At 35.6% G+C, this 22,219-nt stretch overlaps 1 protein-coding gene across 2 annotated transcripts; it reads right to left on the bottom strand.

Moving 5' to 3' along the window:
* Positions 1-13,631: 13,631 nt before the first annotated feature.
* LOC110138290 (probable ATP-dependent RNA helicase DDX4) lies at positions 13,632-16,335 on the bottom strand. Of its 2 annotated transcripts, XM_070480721.1 has the most exons (2): positions 16,176-16,335; positions 13,632-16,103 (listed from the first exon to the last, which is right to left on the bottom strand). In XM_070480721.1, exons 1-2 carry the CDS (start codon positions 16,330-16,332, stop codon positions 14,236-14,238), a joined length of 2,025 nt encoding a protein of 674 aa, XP_070336822.1. In that variant the 5' UTR covers positions 16,333-16,335; the 3' UTR covers positions 13,632-14,235. The 2 variants fall into 2 exon arrangements, with proteins under 2 accessions (XP_070336822.1, XP_070336821.1); XM_070480720.1 differs by having other exon boundaries at positions 13,632-16,335.
* Positions 16,336-22,219: the final 5,884 nt, after the last annotated feature.

Here is a 22,219-nt window from a genome sequence, read left to right as displayed (position 1 = left end):
GCTGTCAGCTCTGTTGAAGGGCAATGTCTGCTCCCTAGTTGTTGAAATAGAAGACCCTGGATCTCATTCTGTGCTGCAGGGAATGTAGGCAGGACTTCAGTGCTCCACTGAGGAGAGAGCTGCTGCTGCTGCTAAGTCCCTTCAGTCGTGTCCGACTCTGTGTAACCCCATAGACAGCAGCCCACCAGGCTCCCTCATCCCTGGGATTCTCCAGGCAAGAACACTGGAGTGGGGTTGCCATTTCCTTCTCCACTGCGTGAAAGTGAAAAGTGAAAGTGAAGTCGCTCAGCCGTGCCCGACTCTTAGTGCCCCCAGGGACTGCAGCCCACCAGGCTCCTCCATCCATGGGATTTTCCAGGCAAGAGAACTGGAGTGGGGTGCCACTGCCTTCTCCGTGAGAAAAGAGCAGCCGTGTACTATTCTCCAGGAACTGTCTCCTGGGGCCCTGCAGTTTCATGACATCACCGGACACCCGTGTACACTCCAAAAAAGTCTGCTGCTGCCAGAAGAGCTGGCCCTGGACCTGCCCCTCACTGAGGGAGCGCTGATAACTGGCTCAGAGTTGGCTCTGCCCCTGGCATGTGCCCGCTAACCATGGAGCCCCAGGCCACACTTCAGTTCCTTCCGCTTCCTCCCTCGGTGCAGCTAAACTGAGTCCTCTCCTTGGGTCCATCCACTGGAGCCTGAGTTTCAGTACCTAGGCACTGCGTGTACTCGCAGGCCTTTGTTTTGAGTCAAGACGTGTGATGACATGACAGCTGTCAGGGCTGTTCTCTGTCTGGCCTGTCTGTCAGCAAGCCAGCGCTGTGCACGCTCTTCTCAAGCAGAGTCCAGTTCACTCAAGCTGCCTCTCCGCGTGCGCCTCCTAGCCATGGGTTCCTAGGGCAACCAAACCTTTCCTCTCTCTCACAGCTCCCTCTGAAGAGCATGAGTCCTGTCCTGATTTCTCTTTTCATTTGTTTTCTTCTCTTTTTGTCCTACTAGGTTATATGAGGCTCTTTCTTGCAGCTTTGGTTGTATAAGAAATCTTCCGACAGCCTTCACTTGTTTTTCTATGTGAATTATTCCACATGTAGATACATTTTTGATGTGTTTGTGGGGGGAGGTGAACACATTTTTGTACTCTGCCATCTTGATCTCCACTTGTTTTTGTTTTTAATGATTTCAAAAATTGTAGTTGTGTTATAAACACAAATTTATTATTTTTATGTGCCAGGCACTACCTAAGATTTCCACAAGTATCGATTATTTTAATCCTCACCATAACTCTGAGTTAGGCACAAGTAATCTCTGCAATTATAGTTGGAGATGCTGATTTACAGAGATGTTAAGTATCTTGCTTGAAATCACAACTAATAGACTAAAGCCACATATTCTTGCCCCAGTGTTGGTGTTTTTAACCACTGCTACATCATCTGTAAAATGATTTGTTATAAACTAATGCAGTTGCTAACGCTAGTCTGTTCATCAAGACCAATGTTGGCTGTGTCCCTTTGCCTTACAGCATATTTAGTGTTACCTTTTTTTTTTTAATTATAGACAAGGCTGGCCTGTTAGATGCTAATATTTCTCCACTTTCTATGAAACTTCCCTTGCTTGTTAGAACAGTTTCCTCCAAGTAACCTTGAGTAGCTTCTTGGATGGGCTCTTCTCTCCTGTGGCCGAACTTTGAATGTCCACTGAATAGCCATGTATTTTCCCACATTCCTCCACCTTCTTCTGATCAAGTAGGGCCACTGGACTAGTTCTGATAAGAGAATTTTGAGAGAAAGTGATACGTGCCTCTTCTTGGCAGTGTAAACATCCCAGGCAATTCTCTAGCTTTTGCCTTGCCCTGCTTTCCCTCAACTTTCTTTTCTTTTCCTTTCCTTTCTGATTAAATTTCTGATTTTTGGAAGAACAATGAGAAAACTGCTTGTTGTCAGTACGTAGTATTAATAAGCTTTTGCAAACACATTTATTGGGTTATCTAATTACTAAGTATATGATGATTTTGCATTTTATCATTTATAACCTGAAATAGATTTAAATTAACAATTTAGTGAATTGGTCAACCAAAATGATTGAGACTCTACTTGATACCAAGCACTCTTGGTTAGTACTGAACTTATAAAATAGTGTGTGACTCATAGGACTTCATGATATACACACACACAGAGACACACATATATACACATATCATCTATATATGTATACATATATATGATATAAAAATAATGTATTAAGCACCATAAGAGGAACATAAAGTATGGTGGAAGGGTAGAGGAAAGAATTTGGAAAGGAGTGGATACAACTGAAACACTGTGTTATACACCTGAAACTCTCACAACACTGCTAGTTAACTATATTCCAATATAAAGCAATAAGTCAAATAATTTTTCAAAAAAGGACAATTGGCTGTTCATAACTGGCTCAATAAATGAATTAATATTTGAAACATGTTGAATTTTCTAAAATCTGGATTTTAGTTTATCTTCTTTTTATTTATCTCAATTATAAAAAGTGGGCTTTTTATGGATTTTTTAAAAACAAATGGTACATGTTTAAGGAGTTGTTTCACACTGCTGTTTTTAAGAGATAGTGCTGGTGAATAGAATTAGATGAATAGAATTTTTAAAGTATATGCTATTATTTGGCTTTTTTTTTTTTTAACTTGTGTTCCTTCTCCATTTTTTTTTTTCTCCAGTGTAGACCATACTTTGGTTCCCCCGAAGTGGACTCTTACAAAGAAATTTTGACATACATGACCTGCTTTTAAGATTTGAGGTAAGAAAGCATTTACTCTACTTTTTATTTTATATCTGAGGAAAATCAAAACAAGAGAAACTCAGTGAATTATCTCGGGCATTGCAAGTGATCTCCCTCTGTATCACTCTACTAAGAGAAAATACAACTATATTAGCTATAGATACAGGATGTAACTCAGGTGTGAAAGCAAGGCATGAGCTTGAACCATAAAGAGTTATGGAATAAATAACAGAAGATAGTGTAAATATAATCTAATGTAAATGAAATTGATGAGAACTATGTTTGTTTCATCTGACTGACTCAAAACTCACAAGTTGAGGGGAAAAAAATGGCAAATTTTTCTAGGTTTACATTCTGCGAGTCTAACATGAACCTTTGTATCTTTTATGATGATAGTTCTGAAATTATGTATTTACTTACTTTTCTCTCTCTGTTAGCCCTTCCTTCAAAACCATCCAGTTGAGTTGCTGATGTAAAAGTCTGGGTACATTTTAATGTAATAAAAAATGTAATACAAAGCCCACAAAGCCAGTAAATACCCTCTTTGTCTCTGATGCATGTCAGGAAATTGAAGTAAATAGATTTAAAACTCTAACATTACAGACTATGAGATTAGAAAGCCATTAGCAGTCATAAGCCCATTAGAACTCTGGGCACCCAAACACTGTTACAGAGAAATTTCTTGACCAGATTAAAAAAAAATATATCGATATCATCCTTCTTTCATTATTCAATGAGAGGTTTTATTGGATGCCTTGTTGTTAGTATTCTGTTCCTTTCTGTAATGGATGCTTTTAAACAGAAGAAGTTTCACGAGTGCCCTCTTTAAAGAAACAAAAATAAAAGAACAACAAAAGTGACTGCTTATTTCTTTGACATCGTAAGTGAGATGATGTCATTTAGCAGTCTGAGTAGAGGAAAAAACTTGACTGTTTTCAGTTTCTGTCTGTTTTCTTTGTCTTTTCTCTTGCCTCCCTGTTATTTGTCTATATGCTTCGCCAAACAGAGACCTGTGGTAACTGGATCTCAATGAACATCTTCTTGAGTCTCCTAAAAGTAGTACTGTGTACTCCAGAAGATGATGTCCATTCTTATCGCTTCCACTCAGAGTTTTCATTAAAAAAATGGTTTCAAATTGAAATAACTTTAAGCCTACTATTTAAGTACAGGATCAGAATGGGCAATGATGGGGAAAAGGAGATTAAGAGAAAAAAAAAAACTGGTCAATAGGTGTGATCATCTAAGGCACTGATGGACTGAGATGATGAATAAACTGCAATTTTTTTTTTTTTAACTGCAATGTTTTAAAACAGTAATTCATTCTTACTTGTGAAAGTTACCATTTGACATACTGGAATTCCAAATCTTTCTCTAAAAGAGGAGTACATGAATTTTACTATACTGAATTAAACAAAACCTTTACAAATGAGTTGCATTGTATAGTGTACTAGTTTGCCACTCCCATCCCTACAGTCCTGGAGGGGGGATAAAAAAGATGACTACAGTTAACACTGAAGGGAAATCATGCTATAAGATGACTGATAATTATTGCACTTGGCACAATTCTCTTTATTGATACTTCACTTACATCACTGCAGTTTCCAGTTCTTTCCCATCATTTTATTTTATTAATTTTTCAGTTTGCTCCATTTACAGTTATTTCTCCATCATTTAAAATCTCCATCATTTTCACTCTGGATTACAAGCATTGCCATATTAAATACAAAGGCTAGGGAATATTAACAATTACAGAAGCAACCTTGCAATTCCACAGGAAGCTTTACTTTTATTACATTAAAATGGCACTGACTGAAAACTGAAACTCTATTCTTCCTTTCAACAACCTGAGTCAAAATTATTGTTTAATAATTCATATCAGAACTCAGTCAACGTATTTCTTTGATCAATACACAACTATATACTGGTAACACAATAGGATTAAAAAAAAATCTGGCCACTTTATTACATACCTAGTTGTAGTTTGATTATTTACTAAGCTGACTGATTGTTGGATGAAGCTAGTAGATGCCATTTTGTGTCAATGTGAATGCATTAAACATACAGTTTAAGAATTTGACTTGAAATTTTCAGGGGAAAAAAAAATTATTGCCTATTGTCTTATAGTCAGGACAGCACTCTTAGAGGTGATCTAATCAAAGTGCTTTTTGGATATCTTCCAAGTAGAGGATGGCTGGGGATGATGTTCCAGCCTTCAGTTAGCAACTAATGAGCTACCTAAGTGCTTTTATCTACTCCTGGCTTAATATGAGGCCCAGAAACTGTAGACCCAGCAATTGGTAGTGCAGGGGCCTGAGCTTCTGGGTTTTTCATACTGTACAGCCGATCCATTACGAATGTGCTCGCCACACACATCGGGTGTTAATTGGAGCTTGGCACCCCCTGGAGCATGACAAATTAATTCTCCACCAGTTAGAAATAAACAAACCCTCAAAAGGCTTTTATTAACTACTATGAATTTGGGACTTTTTAACCCTTTTTGAACTACTCCATTTATTTAATATAAGTTTAAATGAAATTAAATCCCAAAAATGTACCTTTATTGTGAAGACACAAAAATGCGCTAAAGTAAAATTTTGGTTAATGTGTGAATTGTCGGATATGCTTTATTGATTGTATGGTTTGATTTCTTTCCTTATTAATTGAAAAGTCATCTCAAAGTTGTTTTCTTTCTTTAAATGTGCTAGAGGGTAGTCTCAATGTAATGCAATACTGCATAATGATTAAGAGAGTATCTAAAAAGGCAAGCAAATTTAAAAAGGATTCAGATTTTACAAGTCTGAAAACTGTCTCTACTAATTATTTTATTTGTAGCCTTGAGAAGCGTCTCTTCACTTTGTCCACACATGTAAAATGAGAAATCATGGTATTTTAGGATTGTTGTGAAAATTAAATGTGAATAGCACATATATTGCTGAATATAAAGTCTTTGTATATGGATCATAGCAATTTGAATGTGCAAATCATGGATTATATTTGGAAAAAATTCACACATCTTTCCCCAGAATATTGCACTAGGGGATCATGTATTTTTAAATATCCTTTCAACATCTGGCAAGACTGAAAAACTTCCTTTTAGTCAGGTTAACCCATTATCAAAGTTTGCATACATGCCTTTGCATACATGCCAGAATATATTACTTCTCTGTACAAGACTCTTTCCAAAAGCCTTTCATCCCAACCAAAGTTAAAGCCATATATTTGTAATAGCCTTAGAGTATTTATATTCTCTGTAGTTCTCTGTCAACCATTTTTTCTATTCCCACTGTACTGACCTGCTTCTTGATAGTCTAACCTTCAAGGGGAAATAAGCTCCTACCTAATGATTAAAAATTTTTTTTTCTCTAGATTTCTACATGATTCACTTCTATATTTCCTTAAGGTTTTTGCTCAAATGTCACCTTATCACAGAACTTTACTGGCCTCCATATATAAGAGAGAAAGTCCTTCGTCTTGGATCATCCATCCTTTAAACCATTTTTTATTAGCTTTACCAGAATACAATTTCTGTAAAAGCACGGAACATTTTTTTTTCCTTTACTGCCTACAACAGTTCCTGATACATAGAAAGAACTTGAAATAGCTTGACTAACAATTAACAAAATCCAAAGTAGCAGTGAATTAAACAAAACAGTAACCTGTTTTGCTCTCACAGAAGTCCCCCATACATATCCAGGTATGGTAGGACATTCCTATGTCAGACTATGGGTTTCTTGTTTTCAGAGTCTTAAGCTTCAGGATAGATGCTTTAACTAACTCTGGCTCTCCACCTGCCATGTCTGTATTCTAGTTGGCCGAAAGGAGGAAAGAGAAGGCCATACCTCTTTCATTTTAAGGGCATTTTGCAAAAGTTGCAAATACCACTTCTAATATATATCATTGGCCATTAGTTATATAACCAAACTTGATTACAAGAGATGTTGTAAAATAAAGTGTTTGGGGCAGTCAGACATACAGCTAAAATTCCATAGTTCTGTTATTATAGGAGATGGGAAGAATAGATATTGATGGAAAGCTAGTGGACTCTGGGACATTTCTAAGTGAATATTTGTAGGAACACTATATTAGAAAGGACTAATTTTTAAATTTTATTTTGATTCCATAAATTGCAAAACCAGTTAATTCTAAACCAAAATATCATGACTTATAAGGAGTTATGATTTTGTTGTTGGTCAGTCACTAATCATGTCCAGCTCTTTGTGACCCCATGGACTGAAGCACACCAGGCTCCCCTGTCCTTCATTATCTCCCAGAATTTGCTCAGATTCATGTCCATTGAATTGGTGATGCCATCCAACCTTCTCATCCTCTACCACCCATTTTTCCTTTTGTCTTCAATCTTTCCGAGCAGCAGGAATTTTTCCAGTGAGTCAGTTCTTTGCATCAGCTGGCCAAAGTATTGGAGCTTCAGTTTCATCATGAAACAGTTAGAATAATAGTGAAATGTTGTTTTACATTCTTAACAAACCATTGCAAGAATGAATGCGAGTATTCGTTGAAATATTTCATTTTGATATTGGAGAAAAATGCTCTCTACAAAATCTAAACACATGAGTTGAACTCTTAGTTTTCATGTAGACTCAGAGAATAATGTTCCCTAACTGTCTTTCATTCTTCTTTTTGATCCATGCAATAAAGAATAGTGGTTGATTAGCTCAATCAGGTTACCTAGAGTTCAATAAATCCTGTTCTGTTCCATTATATTCTGTATCTTGAAGTTACCAAAGTCTGCTTTTAAACAAACAACAACAACAACAAAAAACTTCTTAAAAACAATCTTACTTTCTTTAAAAAAAAAGCTTCAGTGAATTTCCCCTGTCAATTGCATTTTCTGCCTCTGAGCCTTCTCTGAGCTATTTCCCTGATCTGTGAGGCAAGGGATTCTGCCTGCCAGCTTCCTGAGCAGATCTAGGGGAAAATTAACACATCCACAACTGAGCTCAAGCATTGCTGACATCTGGTTTACTCATTTTCACAGCACACTTGCACTGCACCCTATTGCCTTCTTCTTATGCACTGTTTTATCATGTGGCTCATTTCAAGAAAATGCATTTAACTTTTAGGTACTACTCTGTGGTATGAAGTGTGGCAAATAGGAAATAAAATAACCTTGAAAGAGCATTTCCACCTATATGCAGCTGTAATAATCACTGAGTCTCAAACTTCAGTGCTTATGATATGCTCTGTTTGGTAAAAGCTTATGAAGCCAGGGTCAATGTTAATACCTAAAGAAACCAATCTCACTTTTGAAGAGAAAACAACAAAATATCAACAACAAATCATCTCTTTACATGGACTGGAATTTATTGCTTCCCAAAAAGATAATAAGCAGTCACTTTTACAGTCATTTATTTAATGGTGCTTTTTTTGTTTTAATAGTAAGAAAATGAAACCAAAGTTAAAGGCTTTGGGTTTAATTTCGAGTTCTACCTTTGAAAAGTATTCTGTGTGTTTTCTGTGCTCTACTTTATTTCAATTGCTCCATTTACACATAATTTAAAATTGAGGAACTTCTTTAATGTAGATCCCATTTAATTTAGAACATATGATAAAGCAAATTGTACTAAAGACTGCTTTGATTCTATGGATACAGGCATTGCTAAGAAAATGTATACTGTAAACAAGATTTTTATTTTAGCATAACATCTACAGTGAAAGACATAATGAATGAATTATTAGTGCTTCATCACTAATAGCAAATTGACAGAAAGGTCTGCCAAAAATATCTTAATCTGAATAGTTCCAAATAGTATTATTGAAAACATACTTAAAAATGTCTCTCAGTTCAAACTTTAATAACTGTGATTTGTTCTTCTGTTCAGTCATTAACAGTGTATTCTTGAATCTTTTTTTAAAAATACATTCTTTTTTAAATGTTTTAAATAAAAAACATTTATTCTTGGTTTGTATCTGAATTTCAACTCATATAACATTGTTATGCTCTTTTATAAATTAAGCACAGGGGGAAGAAGGAAAATATAATTATTACAATATACATTTATAAGAAATTAATTTGTAAAACCAAGAGATTATTTAAATACCTGTGAGATATTTAACAATATTATCAACTGTCAATTGTTGCTTTGAAAATCATAATAAATATGTTCTCACAACAGTAATCTTTAGTTAGAAATGTGTAGGCATAGATGGGTTGAGGGTGGGTGTTAAATTCAACCATACTCCCTATGTAGTCATTAGGAAAGTCTTTAAAATGTAACTTAAATTTTATTACAAATCCTACATTTTAATTATAAATTTAGTTATGCAGTTAATAAAACTACATTTGTAAGAGGAAATCTTTCTTTTTTTATTAATAAAGTGTTAGAATATCTAAATTTAAATTATAGTGAATAACAACTTTAAAGGAATAATAGTATTTGAAAAGTAAAGCTAGTACATGAAGTCAAATTATCTAATAAATAAAATTTTTTCTATATCATTTTGCCATCCTGAGTCCCACTGATATGTACATTTGTATCCATGAAAGATGTCATGTTTTGTCTGCTGAAGAGACCACCAGAAAAACCTTTTGATCAAAAAGTTAAGTTTATTAGATCTACCCCCTTAAGAAAGAACCCACGTTGCTTCCTATGTAGCTCTGATGGTGAGGAATCTGCTTGTAATGTAAGAGACCCAAGTTGGATTCCTGGGTTGAGAAGACCCCCTGGAGAAGGGGTTGGTTACACACTCTGTATTCTTGCCTGGAAAATTCCAGGGACAGGGCAGCCTAGTGGGCTACAGTTCATGGGATCTCATCAGATTACTTTTTTTTTTTTCCACTTAAAGAAGAACCCATCTTGAGTATTAATAGTGCCTTAGAGGGAGGCATTAGAGGAAAACATGTATAGAGTTTTAGGGCCTAGAGTTGATTATTTTAAGGTAGATCTTGCAAGGAAGGGTACTGGTTAGGGTTGGTCAACATTTTTGACATACTAGCTTAGGATTGGCCAGCACAGCAAATCAAGGATCTTGAAGCTTGTCATGATGAACAAGCTCTTAATCTTGAAAAGTACAAAAGCTCTTTTTAATTGGCTGTTTTAATTGGTTCACAGTCCTATTTTCCAGGGGCCAGTATTTCCTGGAGCAAGCAGCTCAGTTATTTTCACTCATCCTCAATATTGTCTAACATATGAAACTATATGTTACTACTGTTATTTAACATAGGAGCAGGTAATTTTCTCAGTTCAAAGTACCTGTTTTGTATGAGCACAAACAAAAATTATTAATTAATGCTAGATACTGTTCACACCTTGGTGTATCCCTAAATGCAGCCATTATATCTAAAACCTATTTAGATATACTTTTTCTTCTTTGTGGTATCTCTTTCCTTCTTTGTCAGTTCACAACACAAGGGCTTCCTCATTTATAATACTCCTATTATCAAAACTGATTCAACCTAAAAATAAATGAAATTTTAATTTTGAAAATTAATTATCATGAAAAGTATAAAATTATAACAGTGATACTTTATATGGATTATGTTATTTGTCATATCCTGTCCTCCTATTATTATTGCCATTTAACATGTACTGATACTAAGGCAGATGCAAGTTAAGTAGCTTGGAGATAGAATATGTGTTAATTTCTTTAACCTCTATGGTTAAAGAAAATTTTCTAGGTAAAATAAATATAATCAATAATGAATAAATTAAAGAGACAGATATTAAAAGTTTTAAGTAGACACATTGGTGTTTTTATGCCAAACGAAAGTCTAAAGGTTTTCTTCTAAAGAAATGGAACTAATTGTTTGGAATACCTAAAATATTTAAATATGTGGAAGAATAAGAGATTTGGTTGGGATGTGAGCTTTCCAAATCCTGGATTCAGTTAACCCAGATTTTTGGACAAATATATCCCTCTTGTATTCTATCATACATATAGTATGCAGCTTTTCTTATACCCTACAAAACATTTTGGATCCCTAATTAGAAGTAGCTTTGGATCCCTAATCTAGGCTATGGCTTTCTTCTTCATGCATGTATATATACCACTCCTTAAGTTGCTTTTCATGTTATCAAATGTATTAACAGTTTTCATGGGTTATCTATTCTTGCAGTTGTTATTTCTGGGGGCTTATATCTAGTAATTCTGATATATGATCATACTTTTTGAACAAGTCTGGCTCCTGAGGAATATGAATTAAAAGATGGAGTGATTGGTCTTGCTGCTTCTTTATCCTTTAGTGCCATCCTGTCTAAATCATCACGTTTCATGTATCTGACTTAAAATAGTTTGTGTTTTTGCTAGGAGGAAAAATCATTGGAAAATATAAGATGAGCTCAGTGGATAGAGCTTGCTAACAGAGTGTTCTGGAGAAGGGTAACACTATGGAGTTGGAAATTTCACTTGTTAGATATTTAGTTATCGTGGGCCTTTAAGGACTAATACTTCTGCATGTGTTCTTAAGTCTCCCCCACCAGAATAAACTTGTTGTCTCTAAATTTGCTTATAGCAATTAGAGGGCAAAGAATCTTTGCTATAAACATTAATATAAACTTCCACTTTCAAATGGAAGTAGGAAAAACTCCCTAGCAAAACTATTGATAAAACTGGTAAAAATTACTTTAAAAAAAGCATTTACTGTCTGGGGAAATTGTCCTAAGGGTACACAGGTAATGAAGAAACATTTATCCAGAATTGAAATGAGAAGTAGATAATTCAACAATAGCTGGATAATTCAGTGTTCTACTTTCCCAAATGGATAGAATTGCTAAGCAAAAGATCAACAAGGACATAACTGATTTAAATGACAGCATAAAACAATTAGATTCAATAGATATCCATAGAACATTCCATTTAACGACAATGGAATAAATATTCTTCTCAAGAGCACATGGAATACCATCTATGAAAGACAATATATGAGGCCATGAAACATGATTCAATAAATGTAAGAGGCTGAAATCATAGAAACTATGTTTTCTAATAACAATAAAATTAAATTAGAAATCCAAACCCACAAAGAAATTTGGGGAATTAATGCATATGTAGGCATTAAATACCACTTTCCTAAACAACAAATGGGATAAGGAAGAAATCACAAGGGGAATTAGAAAATACTTTGTAGTAATTAAAAATGAAGACTTATTAATATATATGAGATGCAGTTAATGCTGAAAAACATTAGTTCACTTTGGTGAAATAGACATATCCCAAGAAGGTCAAAAAGTACTGAAAGTCACTTGAAGAAATAGAAAATCTGAATAACCTATGCTAGTGAAGAGATTTAAAAAACAAAATACCCCTAAAATGCCAGAGTCAAATGGCTTTACTGGTAAACTCTGCCACATACTTAAAAAGTGATTAATATCATTTTCTCACAAATTATTCCAAAATATAGAAGAGGAAGGAGTACTTCCCAACTCATTACATTAAGCCTATATTTCCTTGTATGGAAGACATTCTGGCAGTTTATTTATTTATTTGGCAGTTGTTTAAAAGGTAAAAACATAGAAACATCACCTGACCTAGCAGCTCTACTAGATAAACCCCAAAGAAATGAAAACATACGTCCACACATAAACATATACAGAAATATTCTTAGCAGTTTTACTCAAAGAGCCAAAAAATGGAAACAATACAGATGTCCATGAATTGATAGATGGATTAATGAAGAATGGCATATCCATTAAAGGGAATATTATTTAGTAATTAAATAAAGGAATAAAGAACTGTTGTTGTTTTAATTGCTAAATTGTGGCCAACTCTTTTGGGACCCCATGGATTATAGCCTGTCCGGCTCCTCTGTCGATGGGATTCTCCAGGCAAGAATACTGGAGTGGGTTGCCATTTCCTACTCCAGGGGATCTTCCTGACCCAGGATTGAACCTGCATCTCCTGATTATGCTAGAATTTATGGTGGTAATAACTGCACAACTCTGTGAATATATTAAAAATCATTAAGGGATTTCTCTGGTGGTCCAGCAGTTCAGACTCTGCACTTCCACCACAGGGGGCGCGGGTTTGATCCCTGGTCAGGGGATTAAGATCCTACATGCTGTGTGGTGTAGCCAAAAAATAAAACATTGAATAGTACACTTTAAATAGGGAATCGTATATGTGTATGTGACTTAGATAAAGCCATTATAAAAGTAATGCCTATTTCACTCATTTCTGTGATTTATTTAAAAACATGCCATGCTAAGTCACTTCAATCATGTCCAGCTCTCTGCGAGCCTGTGGACTGTAGCCCTCCAGTCTCCTCTGTCCATGGGATTCTCCAGGCAAGAATACTGGAGTGGGTTCCCATGCCCTCCTCCAGGGGGTCTTCCCGACCCCAGGATCGAACACTAGTCTCTTATGCCTCCTTCACTGGCAAGTAGATTCTTTACCACTTGTGCCACTAAGCAGGGATCCGTATTTACATATACTTAGTAATAAGTTTATGTGTGGGAGCAAAAGTTAACAAATACATATATGTGTGAAGGAAAGTCCAATGCGCACTGTGTACATCTTTATATGATATTTGGGATCTGAAAGAATTGTTCACTCCACATAAATGAACACTAAATTTCCTGAGTCAGAGTTACTCATTCCAGCTTATAGAATCAGTTCCTGTTAAGTGAACATGTCCACCCTTCCAGGAGACTCCTGATGGTTAGCAGCAAAAATCCCAACCACTGAGTTTTTATCATTATGACTAACAAACCCATGGGGAAGACAGTAAAAAATAAGAGCAAAATTCCATGATACTTTAGAATTTCCTCATGGAGATATTAATTTTGAATAAAACATGAACATTTTGGTCCCCTGGTTTTTTTCTTTTTTTAATTTATTTTTATTAGTTGGAGGCTAATTACTTTACAATATTGTAGTGGTATTTGTCATACACTGACATGGATCAGGGAGAAGGCGAGGGTGGGATGTTTCCAGAGAACAGCATCATCCTTTATTTTTAAGGAGAAGTCTGTATATTATAAATACAAACAGTTGTATCATTGAGTACAGAGTTCACGTTGCAAACATTCAATCATGTTCATCACACATCTGATGATATAAAATCAAAACTGCTTTTAAAAGCTTGTCTTTCACTGTATCTATCATGAAAATCATGTCATTACGTTTCAGTGACACACTATTGTTTAAAGGCTCCTTTTAAGCAAAAATAGAACCCAATAATTTTTAACCAAAAGTGTATCCTATAATCCTGTTTGCTCTAGGATCAATAAACACTATACTAAGACATGGCATTTAGACATGAACTATGTCTAAAACCCTTGAAGAATACAATAGAAATAGGCAAGATATTTAGAATGTTTTAATCTTTCTGGTTAACACCATTTGTATTAGTAATTGCACCGTTGTAACTTTTAGCATGTCACATAACTAGTCAGTAAGGAATTTTTTTTAAGGGTGGGAGTACAAACAGAAGGATAGGAGATGCAAGGTTTCATACTTCTGTTCTAAAAAATCAAAAATCAAAACTACTTTCTTCTCTGCATCAAAACTGTACCACAGGTTATTTTCGTTTTAATCCCATGACTCATCATCTACTGGATTAGGAGCTTGTGATGAAGAAAACCCTGCTGTGTTCAAAGAGCTCCTGCCGTGGTAATTCTTTCTGGTATCAACTGATGCAAACACATTTCCTCTTGTCCTACCACTGAAGCCAGGACCATGTGTACTAAAGGCAATCTCTTCTAACCAGGCAGGAACATCCTGTTGAGCATCTGACAGCACTTTCACTAGAGGCTGTGCTAAATGGCTATCTGATTCCAGATCAAAAAAGGAAATGGCTCTGCCAGTATTTCCACAACGACCAGTACGCCCAATTCGATGAACATATTCATCAATGGTAGAAGGAAGATCAAAATTAATAACATGCTGAACATTTTCAATATCCAGCCCTCGCGCAGCTACTGAAGTAGCAACAAGAACGGGGCACATTCCACAGCGGAAATCTCCAAGAGCTTGTTCTCTTTCTCTTTGTTCACGATCACCATGAATACTTGTTGTTGATATTTTTTCTTGACAAAGAAAAGTGGCAATAAAATCTGCCTTTTTCTTAGTTTCAACAAAGACCATAGTTCTTTCATCACCTATGTTTTGTAGAATTTCAACAAGTTTTTCTCTTTTTGAGTACTGGCCAACTTGAAGAATGGTCTGCTGAACATCTGTACATGCGCCACCCACTTGTCCAACGGCAACAAACAAATAATTTGACTTTAAAAACTTCCCAGCCAACCTTTGAATTTCTTCTGGAAAAGTTGCACTGAACATAAGGGTCTGACGCTGTTCCTTTGACGGCATTCCTGGGCAGGAAATTAACTTTTTCATCTCTGGTCCAAAACCCATATCCAGCATGCGATCAGCTTCATCCAAAACCAAGTATTTGACTTGTCTGAGACCAATCTTTTCTTTGCCTATGATGTCCATCAGTCTCCCAGGAGTAGCACATAATATATTACAGCCTTGTACTATTTGTCGAATTGAATGCCTCAACTGGGTTCCCCCATATGTGACAACTGCTCTTACGCAAGTCCCGAAAGAAAATTTTCTGGCTTCCAAATAGATCTGACTGATCAACTCTCGAGTTGGTGCTACAATAATACACTCTGGTTCCTGCAGTTCTTTAGAACGACTGGCAGTTATTCCATCACGCATCATATGAGCCAAAATTGGCAAGAGAAAAGCTGCAGTCTTTCCAGAGCCTGTCTGAGCACAAGCCATCAAATCTCGTCCTCCTAGTATAATAGGAATACCGTATTTTTGCACAGGAGTAAGCTTAGTATAACCAGCTTTAGCAATGTTGTTATTCAATGTCTGACAAAGATTAGCTTCTTCAAAAGTCAGAATTGCTGGTGGTGGATCATGTCCAGATACTTCTACAAGAATAGTATCATATTTGTCAAAGTTTATGCCTGTCTGATAATGTGCAAAGATGGAGTCTTCATCTTCAGGTGGAGGAGGTGGTATGTAGGTCACTTTTCGTCCCTGAGTGTCACCACTTTCTCCTCCTTTAGCTTCTGACTTCCAAGAATTCTTTCCAGAGCCTGTAATTAGTTCTTCATTTAAACCTTTGTAGCCACCTCGTCCACTTCCACTACCACTTCTGCTTTGGAAGGTGTCACCATTACCTGCACCACTTAATGCTGATCTTCTAGAACCAAAAATGCCATCAGAGCACTGGGTTCCCTCATCTTCTTCATATTTGCTATTTGGACTTCCTAGACCAAATCCTCCACGGCAACCTCGGAAACTACCTCTTCCACCTCTTCTGGACGATCCTGAAGCTTCTGAATCATTGCCGTCTTGATAACCTCTGTTTCCAAAACTCTTTCCAACTCCAAAACCACCCGCTGTGGACGTATTCTCTCTTTTATTAGACTCACCAGGATCTCTGTTTCCCAAACTCCTCCCAGAGGCAAATCCACTTCTCATGAAATGATCTCTTCGAGACGATCCATCACCCATTTCTGATGATGAAGCCAGAGTCCTCTTAAAAGTGTCTCCATTTGCTCCAGAAGAATACCTATCCTTCTCAAATACAGGAACATAGGAAGACATACGAGGGTTCATTTTTTCTGCGTCCCAATCTTCATCTCCCATGGCAGCGAGAGATACCATTTATATTCATCCTTTTGGCTCAGACGGTAAAGAATCTGGCTCTCTGCAGCTTGCTCTCCCCGGTCCCCTGGTTTTTAAACAAATGGTTGCTTAATTGAAAATGTGTCCTAAAGCACTATAGTGATCATCTCACTTCCATATTATTGCTTCAAGCATATGCATTTTGATACATATTCTGACATTTCACAATATGTACATACTACATAATCAAATGGCATAAAATATTCAGATAAAGCATAAGACATCCAAACAATAAAGTTGTGACAAATGTGTTATTAGGAGATTATATAATATATGTATGTAAGAAAAAACTGAGTTTGTTTACATTATTACCATTTTACAGGATTTATGCTTTTTTTCCAGCGGGAATATTAAATGTATGTATTTTTCTTTTTGTTTACTGCAGCTGAGTTTATAATTGTTTTTCCAAATGTCACAGCTACAAGAACATATTTCAAAAATGTTATAACCACAGGTATTAAATTCACCTCCTACTTCTTGGGAGTTTATACTTTTTAGGCTATGATTATAGAATCTGGTCTTTTAGCCTTCTTTTCACTTTTTGAGTTAGTAGCGGGCATCAACAGTAGCTCATCTAATTTCGACAACCTTGAATATATCTGAATATCTAAGGAAACATTGCGATCTTTGCTCAGAATCTTCTCCGAGATTGTCTTCCTTTCTAGCTTGTGTGTGTGTGTGGGTGTGTGTCTGGGTGTGTGGGTATGTGTGTTTGTGTGTGTGTGTGTGGATTTTTCCTAAAGCAAGCAAGCTAAAGTCAGAAATAATGTGCAATGAAAGAAAATAAATCTGGGCTTCTTGATTCAAGAGGAAAAAAACTGCTTCTTTTGTGTAAATTCACTTTTTCCAATTCTATTTGTTTTTTTTTTTTTTTAATTTTTATTGAAGTAGAGTTTATTTACAGCATTGTACTGGTTTCGGGTGTATGTAGATGTTTTATTTTTAATCTGGCAAATTACTAGGAGAATGATAATAAACACAGTAGTTGCAGTGTTCTGATTTGGTCCCACTCAAAACAATTGTGGGTTCCCTGGTGGCTAAGATGGTAAAGAATCTGCCTGAAATGCAGAAGACCCAGGCTCAGTCCCTGGGTTGGGAAGATTCCCTGGAGAAGGAAATGGCCATCCCCTCCAGTAATTTTGCCTGAGAAATCCCATGGACAGAGGAGCTTGATGGGCTACAGTCCACGGGGTTACAAAGAGTCGGACATGACTGAGTGACTAACGCGCACACGTAACAACTGTGTATTTTATTTTATCTTCCAAGAAGGTTGAACTGTAATGATTAGCAGTAAGGCATAAAAGGACTGGAGTAATCTAGTTCCAGTGAACTCTTCAAGGCTCCTTTCTTACTGAGGATGGTGTTAAAATTAAATAGGAGAAGGACCACAGGAAAGCAGGGGGGAGGGGAACAAAAGAGAGAAAATCTCAGAAAGCATGTACCGTAGTTTTTAGCACTACCCTTATGTAACAGAAGGGGGAGCTCTGGGAAGTTAAAAACACTCCTAGTCAATCCCCTTTTTTCCCGGTTTGGGAAAATTAAATTCAAATAGGAATGTATAACAGAAAAATATCACAGTTAAATTTCATAGAAAATTATTTGAAGAAAAAAGAATGTAGATTCTTAGACTGAAAGTACTGAAGTACAAAGCAAAAACAAGAAAAAAATTTAAATATAAAGTAACAAAGGAAGTGATAAAAAGATTGCAGAGAAGGTGATAAGTACTGAAGATCAATAAAGAGGATTAGGCACACAGATACTAGAGTTTCTAAAGGACCTGAGAAAAGCATCAGAGAAAATTATGAAAGTGTGCATTTCAAGGAAACTTTCCTTTAAATAAACGTTTAAACTTTACATTAAAAGACAAACTGTGAACCTGAGAATATTGACTATGATGACCAACAAGACTTAGTATAGTAAAATTATTGTCCTTAAAACGAGGAAAAAATTGAGAATGTGACTTGAAAGGGAAATAAAACTATATCATCACCTGACTTTTCAGTAACTTTTTATGCAAAATAATTGAGTACAGTACTCAACTTACTCAAGTAAAGAACATAAGAACCATGGATTTTATATCCAGGAAAATTGACCTCCATATATAAAGGACTTTGTAAAGGATACTATAAAACTAATATCAAGTGACAAAATCTCAGAGAATACGGTTCTTATAAGACCCTCCTGAATATTTTACTTAGGAATAAGCTTCAAGAAAACAAAATTACTAGAGAGACATATAGTAGAGAAGAGATTAGTGTTAAATGGGTGATTCTTACACTAAATGAGAACTAAAAGGGGAGAAAATAGCACACAGTTCCCATCCGTCGTGATGATTTAGTTAGAGGACAATGATTGAAAATGAGGAGGATGAGGATAGCATATATCAACTATCAATAAAATAATAATTGGTGATATAAAAGTATTATTAACATTGTTAGTCTAAAACTGTTGTATATGAGAAGACACTGAAAATATGTAATTATAGCTCATCTGAGTTCCATCATCCCTATTGTTCTAGAAAACTAGAATTCTCATTGTGAAACTAAGGAGATTCAGATGTAATATAGAAAAGGTTAAGTAGAAAACCCTGAATACCACATATGTAATAGGAATATCATTATAAAACATGAAGTACTTTACCTTTATATATTTATACATAACTTATATATACATATATGTGTTTATATATGTATGTCTATGTAAATACACACACACACAAGATTTCAGCTAGTATACATATTCCTAATAAATATCCTTAGCTCTGTCCTTCAAAAACATGATAGAAACAATGACCAGCTCAGCAGTAGTTTGCTTCCCAAGTCCTAATAATGATCCTGATTAATTATTCCCTATTAGAAGAAAATAGGATCTTGTAGAGAAACAAATAATCCTTGTTCTGGGGCAGAAAATATACGAGATGAGCCTGGGACATCTTGACATACTAGTTGTCAAGAAAGTTTTCCAAGAAAATAAAAGGACCTAGGAACCCTCTCCCTCTTAGGGGGAAAAAAAAAAAAGGCATTACTGAATACAAATACTAGAAACTGAGTATTTTAGCCATGTAATGAGTTAAAAGATACAGTATATGAAATAAGAGGGCTTCCCTGGTGGTTCAGTGGTAAAGAACTCTCCTGCCAATGCAGGAGATGCAAGTTGAACCCCTGGATAGGGAAGATCTCATGAAGAAGGAAATGGCAACCCATTCTAATGTTCTTGCCTGGGAAATCCCATGGACAGAGGAGTTTGGTGGGCTGCAGTCCATGGGGCTGCAAAAGAATCAGACACTACTTGGCGACTAAGCCACAACAAACAAAGTAAGAGCTTGAATTGAGACAAAACTTCCACAGTAATTAGTATGCCCTTGTTGGTCATTTCTTTGAAATTCAACCTCTGTGATAAAAAGCTGGCTGATCTCCCAAAATATGAAAGATTTGCTTCGTGGGCCAACTCTTAAAAATAATGCTTAAATATTTAAGAGATAGTGTCATAGCTTGTTCACTGTATGCTCTATAAACACAAATTGATTTTTATACCATCTCCAACTGATTAAATCATTCTGAAAAGGTCAGTGTTTTAGTTTATTTTGAATTTGGGTTATGTATCAAATAAGTTGTTTTTCCCTAGTACACGTCATAAAAATTTGATACCTTGTAAGAAGGATTTAAGAAAAATTTTCCAATAAAGTATGAATAAAATAACAGATAGATGTTTGTATTTTAAAGGATTCTACTAAAAAACAGTGACTTCCCTGCTGAATACCTATCATATCCAAATTGTAGTGAATAGTTGATATCAATAACATAAAATAGCTTTAGTCATAAAGGAAAACATATACATTTTATTATATGTCTATATTATGGGACATCAGTAAGCCATATCCCATTTGTTACCTTGACTAGCTCTCAATACAATGTAAAATTTTAAACAAACAGAGCTAATGAATAACTGTGACTCCTACATCTCACATACCAACTCATCCAGTTGCTGAAACACGGAGATTCTTGTCATTTCAGTTTTGTAAATAGAGTCAAAAAATATTTTTTTAAATTGCTACATGCTTACTATCTTAGATCTAAACTTTAATTGTCCCATTAAAGAAAAAAAAATTGTAGCATTACTATGAATCAGGCTTTAATTAAAACAGTTCTGAACTTGTGAATACTTTAGCTAATTAATATATAAATATTAATTTTTAAGTATTAGAATAATCTAGAAGGAAGCACAAGTCTAGCTTATTATTGATTGCATCATCAATTCCCGATTACTCTAGAAATATCATCTCCCATCTTCTTGGCTATATCACTGCTCCACAGATTTGATGTCTCTTGTAGCAACCTTTGCTTGGAAAACTCCATGGACAGAGGAGCTTGAGAGGTTACAGTCCATGGAGTCACAAATAGTTGGACACGACTGAGCAGTGAACACTTTTAGCAACCTTACCAGTAATTACCTCAATACTTGCTTATTTGTAACTACATTTGTCTGGCTTACTTTGTATGCACAGAAGTCCCTTAAAATGTTCACACTTAACCCTTCTCCTGTTCTAAAGTTTAAAAGAGAAAATATTCTATAAAAATGGTGTCATATAAGTCAGCAATTAGAGAAGTAGGTCAACTTGCTAACACTGTCTTCAAGTAATAGTTTTATTTATTTTGAAGAAAGAAGTGGTCCATTATTTGTCTTGAAGCATAGCTTAAAGATATTTGCCATACCCATTTAAATGTAAACACAAGACACATCAAAAAGTTAAAATATGTTATCTTAAACCAAACCTACCATAATATAACATCTTCTGAATTATGTATTTGATTTTGAAAATACAGTCTCATTTACTTAATACAAATCCCTCTGTGTTTTCTCCATTGAACATAGGGAATGATGATAGGAAATACTTTGTATCTGAAGTGGTTTCAATTCTTGTAAGCCAAAACTGGTCATATTCATCTGCAGCTGTGGATTAGAAACAGAACTTGGATTTAAGGAGATAAAAATGACAGATTCATGAGATTAGAACTCCTAAAGTGATATCCAATGAGTAACAGTCTGGACCAGAAAGGGAAAATACCCTACTAATGCACGTAACACTCATCAACTTGTCTGTATGTTGAATTTGGGTAGAGGGTATTTCTCCTGAAAAATCTTAGTCTAAACCAGATCTTCTGCTATATTGTCAAATTTTTATGTCCTGTAGTGTTAAAACCAACAGAAGAAAATTATATTAAAATTACTTCCAGGTCTGTTTTATATGTATAACATTTAGTTCTTATTTTAACTTGGTTCTCTGTCTGCCATGGAACAAATCATAGCCATGACCAGAAGATGATTTAAATTTTATTTTTACACTCTGAGATGAATCAGGATGTTGAGATTTTTGGTTTGGCTTTATTTGTATGTATAAATGTTGTTGTTCAGTTGCTAAATTGTGTCCAACTCTTTGTGACCTCATGGACTATAGCACACCAGGCTTCTCTGTCCTTCACTATCTACCTGAGTTTGCTCAAACTTGTATCCATTGAATCGGTAATGCCTTCCAACCATCTCATGCTCTGATGCCCCCTTCTCATCCTGCTGTCAAACTTTGATAGCATCAGGGTCTTTTCCAATGAATTCACTCTTCAAATCAGGTGGCTGAAGAATTGGAGCTTCAGTATCAGTCCTTCCAATGAATATTCAGGTTTGATTTCCTTTAGGATTGACTGGTTTGATCTCTTTGCACTCCAGGGGATTCTCAAGGGTCTTTTCCACCACCACAATTTGAAAGCATCCATTCTTTGGCGTTCAGCCTTCCTTAAGGTCCAACTCTCACATCCATACATGACTACTGGAAAAGTAATGTATCTGCTTTTTAATACACTGTCTAGGTTTG

The sequence above is a fragment of the Odocoileus virginianus genome, chromosome 18, assembly GCF_023699985.2.
Source record: "Odocoileus virginianus isolate 20LAN1187 ecotype Illinois chromosome 18, Ovbor_1.2, whole genome shotgun sequence".
NCBI lineage: Eukaryota > Metazoa > Chordata > Mammalia > Artiodactyla > Cervidae > Odocoileus > Odocoileus virginianus.
This window is presented reverse-complemented; position numbering and strand designations above follow the sequence as displayed.